At 37.3% G+C, this 21,996-nt stretch overlaps 1 protein-coding gene across 3 annotated transcripts in view; it reads right to left on the minus strand.

Annotated features, from left to right (window-relative positions):
- Positions 1-21,996, minus strand: part of LOC131070224 (E3 ubiquitin-protein ligase PIB1) — an 86,493-nt gene that overhangs the window by 55,402 nt on the left and 9,095 nt on the right. For all 3 annotated transcript variants that reach the window (XR_009112294.2, XM_058005727.2, XM_058005726.2), the window contains exons 2-3: positions 4,189-4,245; positions 4,022-4,089 (exon numbers count right to left, since the gene is read on the minus strand). Coding sequence is in view for 2 of the 3 variants with exons in the window: in XM_058005727.2 (XP_057861710.1) it covers positions 4,022-4,089; positions 4,189-4,245 (125 nt within the window). In the remaining variant the exon portion in view is untranslated. The remainder of the gene's footprint in view (positions 1-4,021; positions 4,090-4,188; positions 4,246-21,996) is intronic.

A 21,996-nucleotide genomic window follows, 5' to 3' on the forward strand; every position in this document is an offset into this window, starting at 1 on the left:
AATTTATTAGTCTTTTTGCTTTCTATGAAGGTTCCTGAAGGAGCAGCAAACCTCTGAGCTTCTTCTACTATTTTGGTGGCCCATAGTGGTCTTTTCTTGAGATTTCTAGGTGAGTGTTCATTTTCATTTTCAGTTTCATCTAGATTCTCCCTCTGAAACTCAGGAGCAGGATCTTCATCTAAGTTAGAGGTAGGGACATAGATTTCAGGTTCTATGAAGCTCTGAGCTCTTTTGAAGGCTAGGTCCTCCTCAAAGATTACATCCCTACTTAGTTCAATATTTCTTTGACCAAGTACATAGATTCTGTAGGCTTTGGAGGTTTCACTATATCCTACAAGCAATCCTCTTTTTCTATAAGGCTCTAGTTTTAGTCTTTTTTCTTTAGGTACATGGATATAGACAGGACATCCAAATATCCTAAGGTGGTTGATATCTGGCTTAATTTTAGTGAATACTTCCTCAGGAGTTTTGTCTTCAAGATGGGAGTGAGGGCATCTGTTCTGTATATATACAGCGGTGTTGGATGCTTCTGCCCAGAGATTTGTGTTAAGGTTTTGATCTAGAATCATGGCCTTGGCAGCTTCGACTATAGTCCTATTTTTCCTTTCAGCTACCCCATTTTGTTGGGGGTTATAAGGTATAGTGAGCTCCCTCTTAATCCCATTATCTCTACAAAATTCTTTAAACGAATCTGATCTATATTCTCCCCCATTGTCGGTTCTTAGGGTTTTAACTTTGTTTCCTGAGTGGTTTTTAGTTAGTGATTTAAATTCTTTAAACCTAGAGAGGATCTCTTCTGATTCTTTACTCTTCAGAAAGTAGATCCAAGTCTTCCTAGAGTAGTCATCAACAAATATTACATAATACAAGAATCCCCCTAGAGAGGATACGGACATAGGTCTGCATACATCATAATGAACTAACTCTAGAATTTTACTAGTTTTCCTAGTACTATTTTGGAATGTACCTTTGGTATTTTTACCTAGGGCACATCCTTTGCATGCCCCTGAATGATCTTGCTTTAACTTGGGTAGACCTGTGACAAAGTTTCCCATTGAAGATAAAGCCCTAAAATTCAGATGGCCTAATCTTCTATGCCAAACTTCATTTGCATTAGTGGCTTCATGGATTAGGGCTAGGTTGGGTTTCGTGCACAACTCATACAAATAGCCCTGTCTCTGTCCAATGGTCTTTGCCTTCTTGATGGAAGAGTTCTTTGGCCAAGCCAATACTCTGTTGTCCATGAATGTCACTCTGTATCCATTATCTTCCAGTGCCGATATAGAGACTAGATTCCTTTTGATGCCGGGGGCATATAGTACTCCTTCGAGCCGCAAGGATATGCCTGTCTTCAATTTGATGGTGCAGGTTCCTATTCCTCTGACTGGATGTGTGGAGTCATCTCCGATGGTTACGTCCTCATCACTCTCCTCTGTCATGGAGTCAAGTACTTCTCTAAACCCTGTGATGTGCCTGGATGAACCACTGTCAATCACCCATGAGTTGATCTTGTTAGAAGCTTGGCTTGTGAGTGCTGAGTAGAATACATATTTTTCGGAGTCATCTTCCCCTTTAGTCTTTCCTGCTTTGGCAAATGTAGCATGTTTCTTGGTTCTTTCCAGACACTTTGCAACATAGTGTCCGAACTGATCACATCTGTAACATTGAATGTGAGATAAGTCCTTCTTTGAAGTATTCTTGCCTTGACGACCTTTTCTCTTTCTAAACTGCCTTTTCTTGTTTTGCTTGGTGGAGTTAGTGTTTAGGACTTGTAGGTCTTCATCTATATTCTTATGTTTCATTCCCATTTTGTTCAATCTTGATTCTTCTTGGAGACAATCATCCCTTAATCTTTTGAACTTAGGATACTTGGACCTTGCACTGATGCCTTGGACGAATGTGCTCCATCCACTAGGCAACCCATCTAGAGCAATGAGTGTTAACTCTTTGCTTTGGATCTCGTAATCCAGAGTTGCTAGTTCATCTCTTAGAATTGATATCCGCATAAAGTAGGCGTTGATTGTCTCCCCCTTGTTCATGGTGATATGATTTATTTCTCGTTTTAATGCTAGAGTTCGACTTGCATTTGATATCTCAAATGTGCTTTCAAGTGCTTTGAACATTTTATAGGCTGTCTGATGTTTTCTTATGATGGGCATTATGTTGTTTCTCACCCCATCAACTATTATTTTTATTGCCTTTTCATTTCCCTCGATCCATGTTGTTTTGTCAGGTTCATTTTCAGGTTGGTCATTTTTAGTTTGAACAAATGAATCCACTTTGTTCTCCTTTAAGATCATCTGAATTCTAAATTTCCAGGCTGAAAAATCATCGCCACCTCCGAGTCTGTCTTCGAATCTGATAGCGTTGGCCATTGGAGAAATGTGATGTAGTATATAACCTTGTTCTTAAATTTGTTTCACGAAATTGAATAGCCTCAAGTTCGACCAACTTGGCTCTAATACCATGTAAATGTTATTGCAATTTCCAATTTAATAAACAAGTTATATGTTTGATGGTGTATTTAAAGTTTTGGTATTATGACTATGACAATAATATTTTCCTTTCGTTTGCTGCAGGTATGGAGGATGAACATGTATCGATTTCAATGTCATCTCCTTTCTTTTGAATGATGTATAAATAGTAAGGTAGTCACGATCAAGTGGCAGCTTGATCGGACATGTCTTTTAGACATGTCCGACCAAGATGTCACTTGGTCGTGACTCTTACAAACATCAACCGATCCACTTGGTGATAACTAATCGGTGCTAGTGTAAATGATAACAGATCTATAAACATACCCGATATTTTAGACATGTCCGACCAAGATGTCACTTGGTCGTGACTCTTACAAACATCAACCGATCCACTTGGTGATAACTAATCGGTGCTAGTGTAAATGATAACAGATCTATAAACATACCCGATATTGAATCGGTATCATTGTAAATGATAACAGATCTATAAACATACCCGATAATGAATCGGTATCATTGTAAATGATAACAGATCAATAAACACACCCGATAGTGAATCGGTGTCAAAGTAAACAAGCCCGATAACTAATTGCATTTCATATGCTATCGGATTAATACCCCGATAGTATATTAATGCCGATTCATAAATGAATCAACATTAATATGCTATCGGGTTACTAGCCTGATAGCATTTAGATCGACGCTTAACTATGTTAAGCAAGTCGTCGATCTAATCCATCTTTATCCAATGTCAATATCATAATTATGATCAATGTTATAGTCTGATAAACATAAAGCATGAATCAGATAATCTAATAGCATAGATGAGTAAGCCAATAACAGAATAGAGGAGATTATTGAGTTAGGAGAGTCTTATCTTGCAGAAGCTACTAATGCATTAACATAGACAGTCTTTGGTATATGATCCCAAGACCTGCATTCTTCAGTCACACCATTACTTAAATAAGAAATAGAAATTAATTTAATTTCTTCTGCTCTTTCATTCCCATCTTTGCCAAGTACTTCAACAACTACAACCGTTTCATAGGAGTCTCATTCCACTGTGTTTTGACTTTCTATTGAAATTCACTTTCAAAGCTATCTTCAATCTTTTCTTTCATGGCTTCACTAAGTGCTTCTTTGTCTTTGTATAGAAAAAATTAATGCAAACCAAGTTTGTTTGACCAAATCTCAGCTTCCTCTATTATACAAATACAAAGCACAAGGAAGGTCATTAAATGAACACACAGGCATAAGAAAGATGAAGGAACTGCAATTTCCAACAAAGTGATTGACAATTGCAAGAAAGCCAATCTGTTAAACAAATATCTTCCGTGGATATCCACAGTTAACAAATAACTTCCATGATGAGTCTGCAATTGAATCAAGCCTACTTTATATAATAATTTGATATGGTAGGCAAACAACCTTGGAGCAAAAAAATCTTCAATATAGAAGCAGAGAAAAATCGCAACAAAGAAGGGCTAGGAAGAAAAATGAGAAAAAGTTCGAGATGTACTTAAACAAATGAGACAAAAACTCACTGTGTAGAATTGTTGAAACAGTCGTTGCATACTCTAACAGCAGAATGTATTCCAAACTGTGGCAGTGGCTGTGAGCTCAAAAAATTCCAAGATTCAGACCATAAAAACAAAAGAATTAAGAGTGCAACGGTTTATAAGGAATATCAAGAACCTTTGGGCCAACTTACAATTTGCTTTGATGAATGCTCATTACACAAAGTCCTCCCACAGCAACGGCAATGATGCTGCAACCTCAAGAATTAAATTTTAGTTGGCATAGTATCTTTCAGGACAGTAGAGATACATGTATCTCGTTTATAAAGTATTCAGATGCTTTCAGACAGATGGGTCACAACATACCGATGAGGTTTAAAACCAGATAAACATTTAATAAAAGATTTAGTTAGTGAAATCAACAAATTGAATCACAAAAACCCAAGTACTAAGATAATATATGTAAAAAACTACTGTGTTTGACCTATTCAAAGTGCAGATTCAAATCCTTTTCTTTGAGGTAAATTGTCATTCATGCATGGAACTAACAGCTTAACAAACATCACAAACGATCAAATTATTCAACAAGCTTTAATTAAATTAAAATATTGGCATGGAATAATGAGAAGCGGGCATCTGAGAAGGAAAGTATCTCAATTATTTTTATGCGGGATTCTGCTTCCAGGTGCTTCAGACCTCTGGGGGATCATGGATGGTATTAAGATTTTGTCAGCACTTTAGGAGGGGGTTATTTCTCAGGTAATCAGATTTTTAGAAGACAGAGCTGCCTAGTGACAAGAACAAATGCAGTTCCTGTTGGGCTTCACAGGTTCAGAAAAAACGTGTTTTCCTCTCCATTTTTTCCTTTGGAGCAAAGGTTGATAGAAGGTTCTAGAGATATACTGCCGGTTTCAGTGCCACAAGCAAGCATGCAGGTGTTGGGAAATCCACGCTGCAAAAGGGTGCAATATGTTTCTATAGAGGCAAAAGATTTTCAATTTCAAATGATCAGGCATGGACAAATGAGGTATGACACCATGATTTTTCAGTGACCATCTCCCCGAGGACATTTCTTTGTCAATTTCTCTTCTCAACAAAGGCATCCAGAGTTTCTTGAGTGTACTTCTCCAGAAATCAATGGATATAGGGTTGAGCTTAAATCTAGGTCTCTCAATTTGGTGTGAAGGGTTCCAGTCTTCTATGACTGAGATCTGGGTCAGACTGTATGATTTGAATCTGGAGTATTGTGAGCAGGATGTCCTTGTAGCTGATTTCAGTTTTACAATTTGCTTGGTGATGTAATAGAGGTGAATCGCTGCTCACTGTAAAAGAAGCATTCTTTCTTTGCAAGGACAAAAACTCAGGTGAGATAAAGATACCCCTTCCCAAAAAGGTTTGTATTTCATCTCAATCAGGGTGTTTCTTTCAAGAACTAGACTTTCAAGGAATCCCCTTTTGTTGCTATGACTGCCACAGAGTGGGGCATCTGGCCTCCTCATGTAGCAATCAGAAAAAGGATGCTCTCCTAGTCATCGTGGCCTTTCCTCTCAGCAAGGAAAGTTATGGAAGATGAAAAAGATTTCCAATAAAAGAAGGGAGTTTTTATACCTAAGAAATCATCCATGATTTTTTAAGATATGCCAAATTGGAATGCTTTCAATGTAACTGTGGCTTCCAAAGAAAAATATTCTCTCCCTCCTTATTTGTCATCCCCTTGTGATGTAAGTCCAAGTGCAATGAAGTTGCCAGTTCAAGAGAATACTATTATATTCCAACTTTGGTTGAGTTGTCAGGTGAAAAGAAAGAGGAGTCCGCTCCCATGATGGACACAAAGAAGTTTTCCTCCCTGATTTTGGATGAGTCAGATTATGGTGAGGAATGATTTTTGTTGAAAAGCTTTAGGAACAAGCCAATCCTTGGAGGTGGATTCACAGCTTGTCAATGTAGAGGTGGAGGAATTTCTAGCAAGCTTTGGTGGTTTGGCTGAATCAAATGTGGACCTTAACTCAGTTACCAGTTTAGCACAGAAAGAAGAGGCAGGAAGACAATTGTAAAGACCTCAGGTCACTACCAAGCTAGGCTTGGAAGCTAGGTCTCAACAAACAAGAGATCGTCAACTCACAAGGTGGAGGTGGGAGGTCCCTCCTCCAAAGCAAGCCCCTAACAAAAGCCATTTGGTAAAACACAAACTAATACTTGTCAGAACAGAGGTTGCTTTTTTTTGCAAGAAATTAAGTTATCCCCACAGGACCTTCTTGAGTTGTTATAAGTTATAACAGTCATGGAAATCATAGAAAGGAGTCGCAGTGGATGCCTAAGGTGCTTCTGGCGGGTATGTATTCTTTGGAATCATAGCACTGTACATATTAACCCTTTAGCTTCAACTTCCAATTGGTTAGCTTGTGAATTTGAATCTCTCCAAGTTAATATTGCTGGCATTGGACTGAATATCTATGGTCAGAAGAATCCAATTATAATACTGGAAGATGGTGTGTTTCCATTCAATTATGAACCCTAGAATTCACTCTCAAAATCTTATTTCAACAAATTAACGAGTATTTCTTTCCAAAATTTAGATCTAAACACTTTGACATCAGCAAAAACCTGTTAGCTCACAAATTTCATTATTTCGGTATATCAAACATATATTATATTTGGTAAATTCAAATAAATATAAATTTAGCCTACGGTATCCAATACACTGGTAGCAGAGAAGCTTTATCTACAACTAGAACTTTGAGTAATCCACTGCTACTTCAAAAGGTCTACAGCCAAAAAGGAAGTTCACTTAGATCAGCCTTAAAACAACAATTGTTTGAGTTTCCAAGCCTGCCAATTGAGAATTTATTGCACTTGAAATATTAACCATGTTTCAGTTATAAAGCCTTATCTAATATTGTGTACCTAGGCACAACAATTTATTACACTTTGTGTTTGATTCCTTAATTCATAGGCTTATTATTATTTATGTCATGTTTCATCTACCTAGGATTAATGAACGAAGTCATTGGTTAACAACATTTAGTTTTCCATCCAGTATATAGTGAGAGAAAGCCCTAATAAAAGTATCTCTTTCAGTCTTATTTTGTCAATGCAGCATCTAGAGTTGTCATTTTGTGAGTGCTTTTGTGTTACAGTTGGAATTTGCAGGTACAATGCATCTCAAGTGAGCAGGTGTCCCCATTTTTTAATAGTTTTTTGTGTTCAAAATTTCCATGTTTTTTTTCCTGAGAATCATTTCAATCACAAATAACGATATCAGAGCTTCAGTCAATTCTCAGTCATTGTTTAAAAGGTAGTGGAAGGAGGAGAGGAACAGGAGGCAGGCACCCACTCACCTGATAAGGATTTCACCTTCAAATTCAGTTGCAGCACAAGGATTCACACAATGGCAGCTGTCTGTATTGCATGGACAAAATAGGATTGAAAGAGAGATCCATTAGGACTTTCTCTCACCACATACTCAATGGGAAATGAAACCATAATGAATCCATGCCTTAACCATTCATTAATTCTAGGTAAACAAAACATGACTTAAATTATAACGATACGATGAGGAACTAGAGAATAAAAGCAATTTTAATAATATGATCTACATACAAAATAGTTAACCACTTCCTAAGTTGTATAAAGTATAAACCTTCAATAGCACATTCATTAAACCTAAAGTACAAAGTATAAAATGATTATAAGCTGTTTACATTTTATAATACAATTCCTCTCTTAATTTTTTTTTAGTTTGTAATAACTGAGATTATATAGACTTGAGCTTGCCGCAAATATTAGTGGTTCACATTCACCAGGAGTTCAATAAGTCTGAAGCAATGTGAAGCTACTGAGCATGTCGACCTATGTAATTAACCTCCTCCGTTATGTGGACTGAAAAGATCACAAGTTACTATCAAGTTTAATATACTAGTCTACTACAAAATGACATAAACTTGAAAGCTGTCAAAATTATGGTCAGTATGATATAAGAATGGTCAAAGGAATATCAGAGATGCAACTTGTTGACGTGTCTAAAGTCGCATTGCTGCAACTCTATCCAGCCAATGCAGAATAGAATGATCTCGTCGAGTATCCTATCCTCTCTTGTATAAGGAAGCCCTAATGCTGTTTTTAATCGATCAAAGGGGACAACCTCAAGGTTCCAAATGTCAGTTCTTGACTATAGGATAACTCAATGGTCGATGAGTTTTGCTGGGAGCACAAGGGAACTTACGTTTTTGCAACAAGTTGGTCTATATCTGATTCTCGAACTAGGAAATAAAAGCAAAAGAGGAGGGATAGGAGACCTAAAATTAACAAGGCTGGTGTGCGGGTAGATAGATTCAACAAAACCAATCCCTGCTTAGCCAGAATAACTCACAACTTCAAGGGGATTTGGAAGATTTTCAGACTTCAGGCGCATGGCTAAGCACCCAATTATGGTGCAGCTCAATTGAACACCTGCAATTGAACTAAGCATGATTTAAAGGCTCAGACTAGCCATACACAAGGATACACAATCAGCATATCCTCAATGGTATGAGCCTAAATCCATCAAATACCTGCACACCCAAAAGAAAGATCTATCTAAAATGCTGAAAGAAACCATGCAAACAAAAGAAAACAAAGACAATAAACACCATATTTCAATGTTCATATATTTGCTTCAGCTACCATTACAACAATCTTTTGCAGCATTTCTATGCTATTCCTAAAATCTAACTTTCTACAAAACTCTAAAAATCTAACCATCTAACTAGAGTCTAACCCTTTACAATAGAAAGGCCTCTGCCTCTTATAGATTTTACAATTCGAACCAATGGCCAGGATGGACTACATCCAAGGGCCCTGGTCTAGCCTCTAGAAGCTCGCAGCTTTAACCCATGCCCACTCAATTTTAAGTTATCTGCACAACCACCTTTTCAAGTACCTATCACTATTTGGCTTCAATTTGGGTCTATCCAGTAGTTGAACATAACTGACCTGTGTCCCCTTGTTTTAAAATATCTTAAGCGGGACCCACAGGCAGCTCTTTACAATAAAACAGTGTCTTTTAAACTGAATTTCTGGAATTTCTTCCAGCAGTGTATCCTTCTGGGAATGTGCACTTGCTGCATTCTGAATGTTCTTCGGTCTTTGGTCTCGGTGGTGGACTTCAATTTGGTGTCCAGCGGCATGCTTCCCAATGCTTGATTCTGATCTCGCGCTCCTCCATCTTCTTCTCCATCTTCCAGCGTCTGGCTTTGATCCTATGTTAAGTCGTCACTTTAGCTCCTCCCGATGTCATTTTCTTGCGAACAATCAATTTCACCTTTGAGCAATCAATTTGAAAAATTAATTAAATTAATTTGAAAAATATTAAATTTTATTTAACGTCTCGATGGAGTTCGGGCTTGAGAAGCTTTTTGTGAAATGCATCTTTTAAATGTTTCTCCTCAAACGTGAAATCCAATCCTACGTCTTGATTCACTCTCCAACTTAGACGAAATTCAGGCCTGAGAGGTGAACTATGAGATGTTAAGTTCAATTTCGAACGCTTCACCTAAAATGTGAGATTTTGGTTTTCCATTTTAACAGCACTTTTACTTCTGAAATTCACACCCTTGAATCAAAAAGTGCGATCTAACCTTGTAATCACCTGAGTCTTGGAATTTCGGGTAGTTGAAGTCTTTTGCAAGACTTTATTTTCAATGATTATTATGAATCCCCTTCAAATTTCGGCCCTTTTGGCCAAGATGCGAGACTTTCTATTAAAACGTCTTCTCTCCCTTTTGAAAGTTTTGGACCAAATGGATAAAACTCCTCACAATTTTGGGATTCTTAGGGGAAACGTGAGATTCTAGCTCAATGGTTGAGGTGCCTTTGTTGAAGCTTTTCGGCATTTGAGAGGACTGGCGAATTTGGATGTTCTTCACCTTTTCGGCTTAGGAGGAGATTTTGCGAGTCTTGTGTTGATTTCCAATTTCGGTCTTTAAGTTGACTTTGTGAGCTTGCACAATTTTTACTTGAACAACTCTTTTCATTGTTTTTGGCCTAATAAGGGGGAATTCGTGATTTGAATCTTGGAAACTCAACCTGTTCAGAAGAAATGCGTGATTTCAGACCTTCCTCACCTTTTCCTTGTCCTCAAACTTTCGGGTAAGTTGGCCGAATTTAAGTTTTAGCCTTGCATTATGGCCATTTAGGCCGATTTTGTGACTTTAAGTGGAATTTCGGCCTTGGAGCCAATTTGGAAGATTTAGACATTTTCTAACTTCGGCCAAATTGATTACTTTGCGAGATTTGGACTCCTTGGTGCTTTTTGACCAAATGAGCCTTTTTTGCGTGATTTAACTCTTGAAATAATTTCGGCTCAAAGGGCCATTTTGCGTGATTTCTCCTTTATCTCTCAGAATTTCGGCTTATTTGGGCTTTATGCGCGATTTTGGCTTGGTGCCATTTTCGGCTAAGTGAGGTGATTTGCACGAATTCGGCATCCTTTCCATTTTCGGCCCATGAAGCCTTTTTGAGCAATTTGGAGGCCTTTGTGTTTTCGGCTCACTAGGCAACAATGTTACATGATTTGGATGCTTTGTCAATGTCGGCCTATCAAGCTAAATCGTGCGACTTGGTTTTCATATTAATGCACCCTTTCTATGGATTTCGAGCTTCCAAGCAAAATCGCGCAACTTCCCTCATTTTGGCACTTTCGGCCTATGGAAGGATATTGGAGTTTCACCCTTGCAATTCGGGTTACTAGGCCGATTTTTGAGTTTTAGCACCCCTTATTTCATGATTTTCAGGTCTTTAGATTGTTGCGAGTTTGAATGATTTTCGGCTTGATGAGCCTCTTTGAGAGCCTTACCTCACATTTCGGCCTTGGAGGATTTCGCATGATATTACCTTCTTTTTTGTTTTCGGCCTTCTGGAAGTGTTTTGTGCGATTTTGATTATTTGTTCACCTTCTAGGGCTTCGGGTATTTGGCATGGAATGAGCGATTTTTACTTCCCTAAGCTTGGGATTTTGGTGGCTTTCAAAGCCTGAACCTTTCAACGACCCTCCCTCTCTCATGGATTTTGGACTTTAGGAGGCATTTGCAAAGGTTAGGTTTGAAAGTGCAGCTATGATCTACTTCGCTTAAACGCCTCCCTCTCCTTTTCTCCGAGCAGTGGGGTCCCTTGTCACAGACGGGGTGTGTGTGCGACACGCACAACACAACTTAAAATTTTGTTAAAGTCACATATGTCACAGAATTACATCAATTAATCATTCTTATAATTAAATTTGATCAGTTTCTCGAGGAAAGAATAATGAAACAAATCTTAGTAATAATTAATAATCAGGAATTCTTATTAATAATCAATTGTTGCAAGTTCATATTATATGTGCTAGGGCTTGAAACTAAAGGAATTAAAAAGGGGTCATTACAATTATGCAAGTTTTATTGTGAGTGTAATATTGATATTTGAGAGGTCTTATCCTCAGTTCATTGAATAATTCACAAGGAAAAATATATCATGTCTTTTGAAGTTCATTATCCCCTCCCGTCAATTTATCTTCTTTATATACCCTTGTTTCTCCAATAGTCATGACCCTTTATATGCCTTATGAACTTTAGTCAATTATCATTTAGTATTTGTTTGACGTAAATCACAGATGTAAAGAAATCGCCTCATTTTGATTATTGACTGTGGATCGACTGTCATAGTAACTGTTGCCATCTTGCATTATCGTGATTTACTTATATCAATTACTCAAAGGCTGATAGGTTCAATAACATAGCATTTAATTTAGGTAGGGGCATTACAGTCCACCCTTCCCAAGATTGCTTATCCTCAAGCAATGAAAACTCCAAAAACATGATCCACTTCATGGCAAGGCAACATAACATGAATTCATGCTCATTAATGTTGGGCACTTCTACAAATGAACTATTCTCTTTAGCAGTAATACTCACTAATTATCCACCATATTTAATAGCAGTAATACTCACTAATTATCCACCATATTTAATACACATTGTTCAACAGCATTTTTTTCTGCTTGTTTGGGAGAACAACTTGTTGCATCAACAATTCCTTCAAAGAGCTCATCAATTTCAGCATTAAGGTCATCAACCATATTCTATTTAAGGTGATCTAGATCTACATGTTGATGTAATGTCCCTTCCTTAGGCATCAGATTTTTGGTGGAGGTTGACCTACTATTGGGGTCTCGTAGGTCAGCAGGGTGGTTTGAGACCCAACCCGAGGTTGTGGGATTCAGTCTGGGAGCTTCACAAGTCTTTCAGTTTGGTATTTGGGAGTTATATCTATGATTAAAATTGAAATTCTAATGTTGGCCTTATGTGAATAGTGAAACGTGAATAGTAATTGAAAAACATAAAGATGAATAGTGAAAAGTGCACCCCATCCTAGCAATTCAAGTTGTTTTTAAAAGGGGGCCAAATTTTCAATGAGGAAATAGACCCTCAAGATTATTTTAAGTTTTAAAAGGCCAAATAGTAACTCCCAAAAGGGTGAACTTCTTGGGAGCTCATAAAAAGCAATTTTCATATCATTTTCTCTCATTCTTATGCCTCTATTTTCAGATCAGCAACTTGCATGAGGGTTTCAGCAGCTTGGGACTTCCAGGAATGTCAACTTTTGGAAGAATTGGGGGATTTGAACGAAAACCCATCTGTCCAGGTGACACTTTTCATCAGTATTCAGCTTCAGTGTGCTTGTGGCAGCCTTCTTTGGGGATTTTTGAGCAGTTCTATCAGTTTGAAGGCAGGTTTTCTACAATTAGTTGCAGGGCAGACCTTCTAGAGGTCATTACCATCTATTTCCAGCTCAATTCCAGCTAGCTACTCCATTTTGGGAAGAAGGGCATCAAACCCTAGGGTGTAATTAGGGTTCTAGCAATTATTGGGGCTGATTTCTATATTTCTATTGGCTGGAAATTTATATCAAACTTGTGGTATCCTATTAATGGTATGTACATCGTTCTATTAAGCAAAAGAAAGTTTCCTTGATTGCATTTTATGTGTTATGCCTTATATTAGTTCACAACAGCAATTTCTTTTATATTGCATTCAAGAATCTCTCTTAAAACATCAAAAAACCAATCAAACAAGAAAAATCAGTAAAACCCCTTCCAACATACGTTGGCCAAAGACTTATCAGCAAACAAACAGTTGCACATAACCTCCTAATTTGGATCAGATTGGGTGAAAATTGGATCAAAGATCTTTCAGTTGATCCCTTAAATTTCTACTCCCATGAGTGTAATCACTAGCCCTCTGCCTGCACATTCCTCTTGAAATAAGTGTGCTTGATTTATGGGAGTGCATATGAGCTGAAACATACTCCTTGAAGGAGTCAAAATAAATTGATAGTTATTTCTCCTACAAACACTTACTTGAAATAAACAATCCATCTCCACTTTTAAAACCTCCATGTCATTTTCAATCTGCAAGAAGTTATCAAGTAAAAAAGGGCACAGACCTACACTTCAATATTTTAATTTATCTTCAACTATATGTACAAGCCTCTCGTAGTAAGTGGGACGCCTATAAATCTTTGATCACATTTTACTTGTTGTCTACCCATTATACATTTGTTCTACACCACTCTTCTGTGAAACTGTTCAATGATATGCTTAGTGGTCATAGTTTTAAAAGGTGTAGCATTATCAACAACATTACTTGAAAAAATCACTTCCAAAAGGGCAGATTCAACAAGTGGCCCTAAAGTCTGACTAAATGGAAAAGTATGTGGATTGATGTTAAGATCTAGAGCAATGCTTTCTTTTATGAAAATTTATTTTCTCTTCTATAAACCCCACAATCCATTTTTGACCACACAAATTAGAAAACTTATCTCTAGGTGATGGAAATCTTACTCTCACAAATTCTCTGCTATCATCATTCATTGTTAGGTCAATTCAAATAGTGCCAAAGTCTATTTCAAATGTCTCCATATCTCTGCATCTCCACAAGCTGTGACTACCCTCATTCTTTTAAATGTTGCCCACTGAACGATGAGCTGTACAGTCCCTCTAGCAGCAGCATCTCTTTCTTTTCTGGGTTTTTTACACTCTACATCACTTTCTTTTTCTTCTAAATTAATCCCTACTCAGTTTGTGATTGCATGGGTATGTTAAACTTTTCAATATATAGTTCCACTATGCATTCTTCACAACTGTGTCCTGCACTTCTCATCAAGGGTCTCTGCAATTTGTCATTATTATCTTCCATGCCTGGGGCTACAATCTAGAAATCCTTTGAGGAAGAAATGAGCAAATCTTTACCCAGACATCTCTTTCCAGATAAGCAGCTTTCTGCATTCCCAAAGACCTCATCTACACTTTTCTTTTCTTAAAAACCTTTCAATGACAATGTGAGATCTGGCTTGGGGTCAACAGGTGACAATTACACCTTCCTTATTAGACCTCAAAGTTCTGCAACAATCACTTTCATCAATCTATCATTCTCCTTCAGGCAAACTAAATCCTTCTCAAAACTAACTTCATCTGCTACCAGCAGCACTTCTTGAGATGTTTTCCTCAAGTCCTAGTATTCTGCAGTAATTTGAATTGCAAATATCCCATTTGGCAACCACCTTAGGAGACTGATATTGAGTACATTCAAGACAAACCAAACATTATTTTAATGAAGTATCTTTCCTAAAGATAATCCCTTGATTTTTTAGTAATTGACTCTTAGGATTTAGCCATTGCAATCACAATATTTTACTGATTCTCTCTACATACACAATACAAGATATTTGTCTGATAGTAAGTCGTTCTTTATAGCTGTGGATTTCAATTTTATCCTGTTCTTTTGATTCTCAAGGTGGAGCTCTTCGAGTTCTTTGTTTCTCATCTTGATTAGAGTCAGCATTTTCAGGTATGTGGCATTTTTACACTTCTATTTCTTTTGCTTTCATTCTTTGAGTTTAGGGTTTTAGATTGTTGGGAAAATGGTGTTTCAACCTTGCATTTACATGAGGTTACTATTTATAGTAAGTTTTTATTTGGACATGAAATGGTGTGAAATTCTCCCCGAAGCTTTTGGTTGGCTAGATAAGCATTCCGGTAAACTTAAGTCGCAAGATCACATCTAGGATTTGAAGATATTAAATTTCGTTTTGGAGGGGTCCAATGAAAGGTTTAAATTTAATTTTGAGGACTTTAGAGGCCCCGAAACACCCTGAAAAGTGGAGCACTTCGCAAGCTTTCTGACACTTCAAACTGTTCATCAATCGGACACACGGTTCTCAAGTTATGGCCTCTGGAAGTTTGTACTCCTGAAATAGGAAATATAAAATACATCGGACACATAAATGAGCTGTAAAAGGGAGGGACACGTGTTGATGTGTGTTTTAACACGTCATAAGGCATCTAGAAGGGAGATAAGGTAGGCTACACCTTATTGGGTGGTTTTAGCCCATGGTTTTGTAATACCGTTTGACGGTTTCTTGTATTGTATCTCTTATATATGAAGTGTGTGAGATAGAGGTTGGGTGTAAGAGTCTTATGGCTATTGAGTTACCTCTGAATCTCTGATTAGTGGTACTCTACAAGTATATTGTAATCTGTTTTGATTGCGGAATAATATATTGGTTGGCTTTTGGAGTGTGGGGTTTTTCTCCCGAAAGGATTTTCCCTACGTAAATCATTGTGTTATGGTTTGAATGTTATTATATCTATTTCTGTTTTTTGTAACTATTGTGATAATCTGTAAAAGTTTTTGCATTACCCTCCTCTCACCAAACTGAAATATTATTTGCATTTAATTAAAATTCTGAACATACCACAGTCAACGCCTAGGGTTGCCAAGCAACATAACACTCCAAACCTTCAGCTGGAAGATAACTTTGTTGATGACTGATGGACAGCTGCTGATCAGAACTGGTACAACCTGATTTAGGTCTGAAAATGATCTAAAATTGCACTGCCAACCACCACATTGGCCCTAGGAAAGGTACGGCCTGATTTTGGATATGATACGGTCAGCAATGATGATTCCAATGCCTCCAATCTGCAATGTAAACCCTTTGATCTGCTCTCCTTCAATCTCTTGACATTCTGATCAGACTTTGATGAATTTGAATCCAATGAAGCGCAATTATAACATCTGGATGAGATTATCAAACTAGATGATCTTGTGTGATCTTCCACACCTGCAAACATTGTTCTCTTTGAGGGATTTTCGTCCTCTAAAATCTATGGCTTTCACAACTAGCAAACCCTTGCTTCAGCTCTCCTCATGAAATTTGCAAACAAGAATGAAATAAAGAACTCTCAAATGAGCTTTTATATCTCTCCAAAAACCCACATCCCACTTGGCTTTTTAATCATTTAATTTGTTTGCTTTTTGATGTTTTAAAAATCTCCATAGTTGTCATCCACTTTATGACATATTAAAAAGTCACTTTATGAAATGACTTAAAAATCATTTTAACCCCCTTTATGTCATCATATCATAAAGTCCTTAAATATAATTAATATTATTAAAGTCAATGCTTGATAAGACTTTAATAAATTAAATTAAATCGTTAAACCTTGATAAATGCCAACAACAATTCATGAGACCAATCCTGCCAACTTTCCAAATATAGCCATGATGAAATTTGATCATCCTATTACTTACTAGAAACAGTAAGTATGATCCAAACATCCAATTGACTTATCAAAGAGTCTTGAATGATCCCAGGTTGGCATACCACAAATAAACTAGGACACAAAGCTGAAGGATACTACCAAAAGGTTAGTTGAAGAGCCATAGAACACCTTCATAAGGGTCCCCTAATCACCATGTTAGCCTACGGGGACCAAAGCCATAAGATAACCTTTAGAAATAGTTGATGCTTAGGAAGGGGACATTACAGTCCGCACTCTTCAGAATTGCTTGTCCCCAAGCAATGCCAAAGCTACTACACAATCACCAGACTGATCCAAACTGTAACCAAGAATGATCCCAGTGTCCCAAGTAAACCTAGGAGATCTGTCGCACCAACCTCTCAAAGCACTGTCTTGTAGGATGCCAACACGAGACCTCTTGATAAGCACCAAAAAGAAGAGCAGTCAAATACTACACCAACTCTGTCAACTCCTCGGGAAACTGCTCTCCAAAAGAACTAAACTAGAACACCATAAGAGTAAACCCCAGTAAGCCAACATTGGCTTCCTCATCCTCAACTATTGAACTACAAACCCGAGTGATCCTAGGGTTCCAAATCAATCTTGAAAAGGAACCACTATGCTAATGTCGCACCACTCTAATCACAACACAAAACATCACCTGTTGTGGCAGCCCAGAGAGATCCATAACTTCAATCCAAGTAACTAACATGATCCTGGGCAACTCAAAGAAATATCTACTCATCCCAAAACCATAATCCTTAGTATACCTCCTATTGAAGTCCCAATCAAGAAACAAATCTATTACTATCAAGGGACTAGTAAGGAAGGTGTCAACATAACCAACCCTGAAATTAGCTAACCAAGTGATGCCTCTGTGGTCAACAACTAGAATCATATCACCAACACTTAATCTTCAAGTGTCAAGAGAAGAAAATCAAGTATGCCAAGAAACCCAGCTCGCTACAATCAACCAATCGTCATCTAGAAGCATGCATAATAACATTATGAAGTGATTGCAGTGACCCAAAATCTCCCAAGTGGAAGTGGAGAATAACTGAACTATACCCTAAGGATCTCCCAAAACAAACTACCCAAAAATTTAGGTCACCCAAAACAATGTGAAAAAGTTAGGACAGCAGTGAACAATCTGAAATCTCACTGGATACATAGAAGTCATGAGTATGGGAGTAGCTTCTACCATCAATCCTCAACCAAGAACTACTCATCTGCTGGACTAAAGAAACCATCCAACTCATGTGCAGATCAAAATCCAAACTCATGTGCAAGCTAATCGGAAAGTGGACAGCAGTGCTAACGCTCACTGTTACAACTCTAAGGTCCTCTAAAAGACGAACCATAGCATAAAGAAGTTTGTTGTCTTGGACCAACTCTGAAGGTAAACTATCAAAGCTTACAACACAAACCTTCATAAGGTGAATTCCTTGAGATTGAAAGGTCTGAAATATATAATAACTATTAAAGTACATGATTGAAATCAGCTAAAGTACAATCCGATTTAAGTACTCTACACAAAGGACAGCAGCAATACCAATGAATTCTCCAAGTATAAGCATGAAAATTGAGTAATACACTGCTAAAAACCAATGAATTCTTCAAGTATAAGCATGAAAATTGAGTAATAAACTGCTCAAAAATAACTCAGAAGTGGCTGAAAAATACCTCCAAGCAACCACCAGCTGAAAATCCTCACTACCTTGACAAAGAATAGTGTGCCAACTCCCCTGAATGAGAGCAAGGCATGATGTAAAGTAACTGAACTGCAAACAATCAGAAAGCTCAAATCTATAACTTTGAGCCATTCTTCGCCAAGGAACACTCCCAAGAGGATCCATTTGACCAATGCTCCAATCCTTACTTAGAATCTCTCTCCAATCCACCTATAGATGGAGCAATCAAATCACATAGTGATTGGTAAGAAAACAAACGGCACCTTTAAGTCTGAATTTTTTATCCTTATCACTCCAAAGGTCACTCCTATGATTCCCAATAATCTCCATCAATTCTTGTTGAAGATCCCAAGCATGGATATCAAACCAAGAATGATCTCCAACATAGCTAGAAAGGTACAAATCATAACTCCAAGTGCCATCCAAATCAAAATACATAATGGAATTTTGTGACTTCTTCGTTAATCGCTTGTTACCTATCCATGAAAGTATCTACAACTGAAGTACAAGGAGCAATTGTTGCCTTCAAAACCAATCCCAAATCAAGATTAGTATGATATACAACATGACTCAATCCAAAGGACGGATTGTCAAGTATGTAGATGCCATATTTATGTCCTTTGTCCAAAGCTACATAAGAAACAAGCTGGAAACTGCCTTTCCTTACTGCTGTTTTGAAAATTCCCGCAAGCTCTAAAACATTGATTGCAAACCTTTAAAAATCTGAAATGTTAAAATCTCCAAGAATCAATGCATCCCATGAGGAAAATACATCACAAACTACAATTGAAGGGCATGCAATGCTACTCATCAACTCGGATAAGGTATGAAATGTCCCACTTGTTAGCCAACTCCAAGATTCAAGACCAATTGTCATTCAAGAATGATGCAGCTCAAAGCAAGTACCAACAAACCTCATGTAGTTAGGAATGATGATGCCTCCTAGTCTCATATCACCCCAAATGCAATCTTCATCTATCTCTACTTTTGCACTTTCCAAATCTGGTGGTCTCCCAAAAGGGTGTCCATCTGCCTCACAATGTGAACCAAGATCAACACCAAGTTGGAAATCACACTCCAACTCAAGTCCAAGATCCCATACCTTACTATTTCTATCAAGTGCAATGCTACAACTAGGGGTAGTGCCATCGTCCAACTCCAAAAGTGGATTGTCATATGTCTTCTCATAGCCCATCTCAAACAGCAAGTTATCAATGAACACCTTGAATTGATTCTTCCAACCATGTTCATGCAAACCAAGAGAACTGCTACTATGATGAATGCCAAAATCAGAACTATCATCCCTATCATCAGAGTCTCCAAGGCAAATCAAAAATCAACTGTGCCTCTCCATTAATATTTTCCATAGTAAACTGTGGATCCCATTCATCAAAGACACTAAACCTTTGCTCAAAGTCAGCTCCATGCAAAGATAATCAGTTTTGTTCTAAATAACAAAATCAATTCCATTAATGTAATGAGATAAAGAATCATCAATGTTAGCTATTTTGAAAAATTCATCCTTTTTTCCTTCAACAAGCCCATCATCTACAGGTGAATTAATGATCTCATCTACACCAACTTTTGTACTAGTGTCAACAACATCAGTGGAAAGACCTAGAGGTGTATTCAAGGCTATCATTATGTTATTTCCCTTATGCACAACCTTATCCACCATAGTTGCATGTATGACCAAAGTGACATCTTGTGGCTTTGTCACAGAGTGGTGAGTTATGCGTCAAGGCACCTTCCCCATTCGAATGATTTGCTATGAACTTCTCTTGTTTGGGTCTTGTCACTGTCTTAAGATACCCTTTAATATCTGGGTCCTTCATTAGATTAGAGTTCTTGCATTAACTCAAATATAGACTTCTCAATTGAAGACATGATATTGAGACCAAGCCATTTAAATTGATACTCATAGAAAATATAACATGCAATTGAAGACCACAACAAGCACCACAACCCAATAGGCTGGCAAAAAAACCTTGTGCTCTAATACCATTGGAATATCCCAACCTGATCTAGATATTTTTTTTTTGGAGTTTTTTTTTTTGTTTTTTTTTGGTATTTTTTGCATATAAGGGAAATGAAAGTTGAAAACTGAAATTGAACAACTCCTAAAACTATGAGACTAAATACTTCATCAAACTAAAATATTATTTGCATTTAATTAAAATTCTGAACATACCCCAGTCAACACCTAGGGTTGCCAGGCAACATAACACTCCAAACATCCAGCTGGAAGATAATTTTACTGATGATTGATGGATGGCTACTAATCAAAACTGGTACAGTCTAATTTAGGGTGTGAAAATGATCTGAAATTGTACTCCCAACCACCACATTGGCTCTGGGAAAGGTACGACCTGATTTTGGAGATGGTACGGCCACAATGATGATTCCAATGCCTCCAACCTCCAATTTAAACCCTTTGATCTGCTCTCCTTCAATCTCTTGAAATTCTGATCAGACTTTGATGAATTTGAATCCAATGAAGTGCAATTACAACCTCTAAATGAGATTATCAAATTGAGTGCTCTTGGGTGATCTTCCACACCTGCAAACACTATTTTCTTAGAGGGATTTTCATCCTCAAAAAGCTATGGCTTTCACAACCAGAAAACCCTTGCTTCACCTCTCCTCATGAAATTTGCAAACTAGAATGAAATAAAAAACTCTCAAATGAGTTTTCATATCTCTCCAAAAACCCACGTCCCACTTGGCTTTTTATTCATGGATATAATCTGTATCTCCCAACGTTCAACTGATGCTATAAATGTACAAATTAATATTTCATCTTGTTGGTTGAAAATTATGTACACTTGGAAGGCATGCAAAATTATGGTTTCAGCCACATTGTGAGAGTTCAAAATTCTCCTAATTCTAAGGGAAGGCTCCCCCTTTCTTACTTCTTCTAACTATTACAAATTGACTATAACCTATAAATACCAATCTAACTTGGGTGGTGTAAAGTCCCCTAATGGGAGCCACTTATATATTGTCCTAAAATCACAATTTTAGTAAATAGAAAGAACAATAGAAGGGCATTAATGTCCACTAAAGCTTGGTCTGGAACCTATTGCAGTCTATATTAAGATTACTATTAAATTCTGCATAAGGACATTATCAGGTATCATATATTGGGCATACATATTCAGCTCATCCACATGCATACCATCAAGAACAAAGGATGTTACTGCCTGTAACTTAATAACAGTTCTGATCTGATCTGATTGATTCCCATTGACAGTCCTCTTATAATCAGACACATATAAGGATTGTCTTACCACTCCCCTATTCTCCCCTCTTATGTCACATTAATTGTAGTAAATTGTATGAACAGTATTAAATTATATTAATAGTATTATACTGTATTGACAGTATTATATTATTTTAACAGCATCATGTTGTGTTAAACAGTATTTTATTTTATTACCAGCATCTCATTCTATTAGTAACCTCCTACTATAATTTTAATTGACCATATTCTTACCAGCACAGATAGTGGGACTGCTGACCTTTTTCTTTATTTCCTCTTTCTTACGTGCCCCCCTTGACTGGGAGACAGACCATCCTATTTAAAGTGTTCAATGGACATGTCTCTCCACAAGGAACGGTAAAACAATTTGTCTATTAGATCGCAGCCTTTGCACTACACCACTTCAGTGAAAATAAGCATAGGTTAAACATGATGTTTACCGATTCTATTTAGA

The sequence above is a fragment of the Cryptomeria japonica genome, chromosome 2 (genome assembly GCF_030272615.1).
Source record: "Cryptomeria japonica chromosome 2, Sugi_1.0, whole genome shotgun sequence".
Taxonomy (NCBI): domain Eukaryota; kingdom Viridiplantae; phylum Streptophyta; class Pinopsida; order Cupressales; family Cupressaceae; genus Cryptomeria; species Cryptomeria japonica.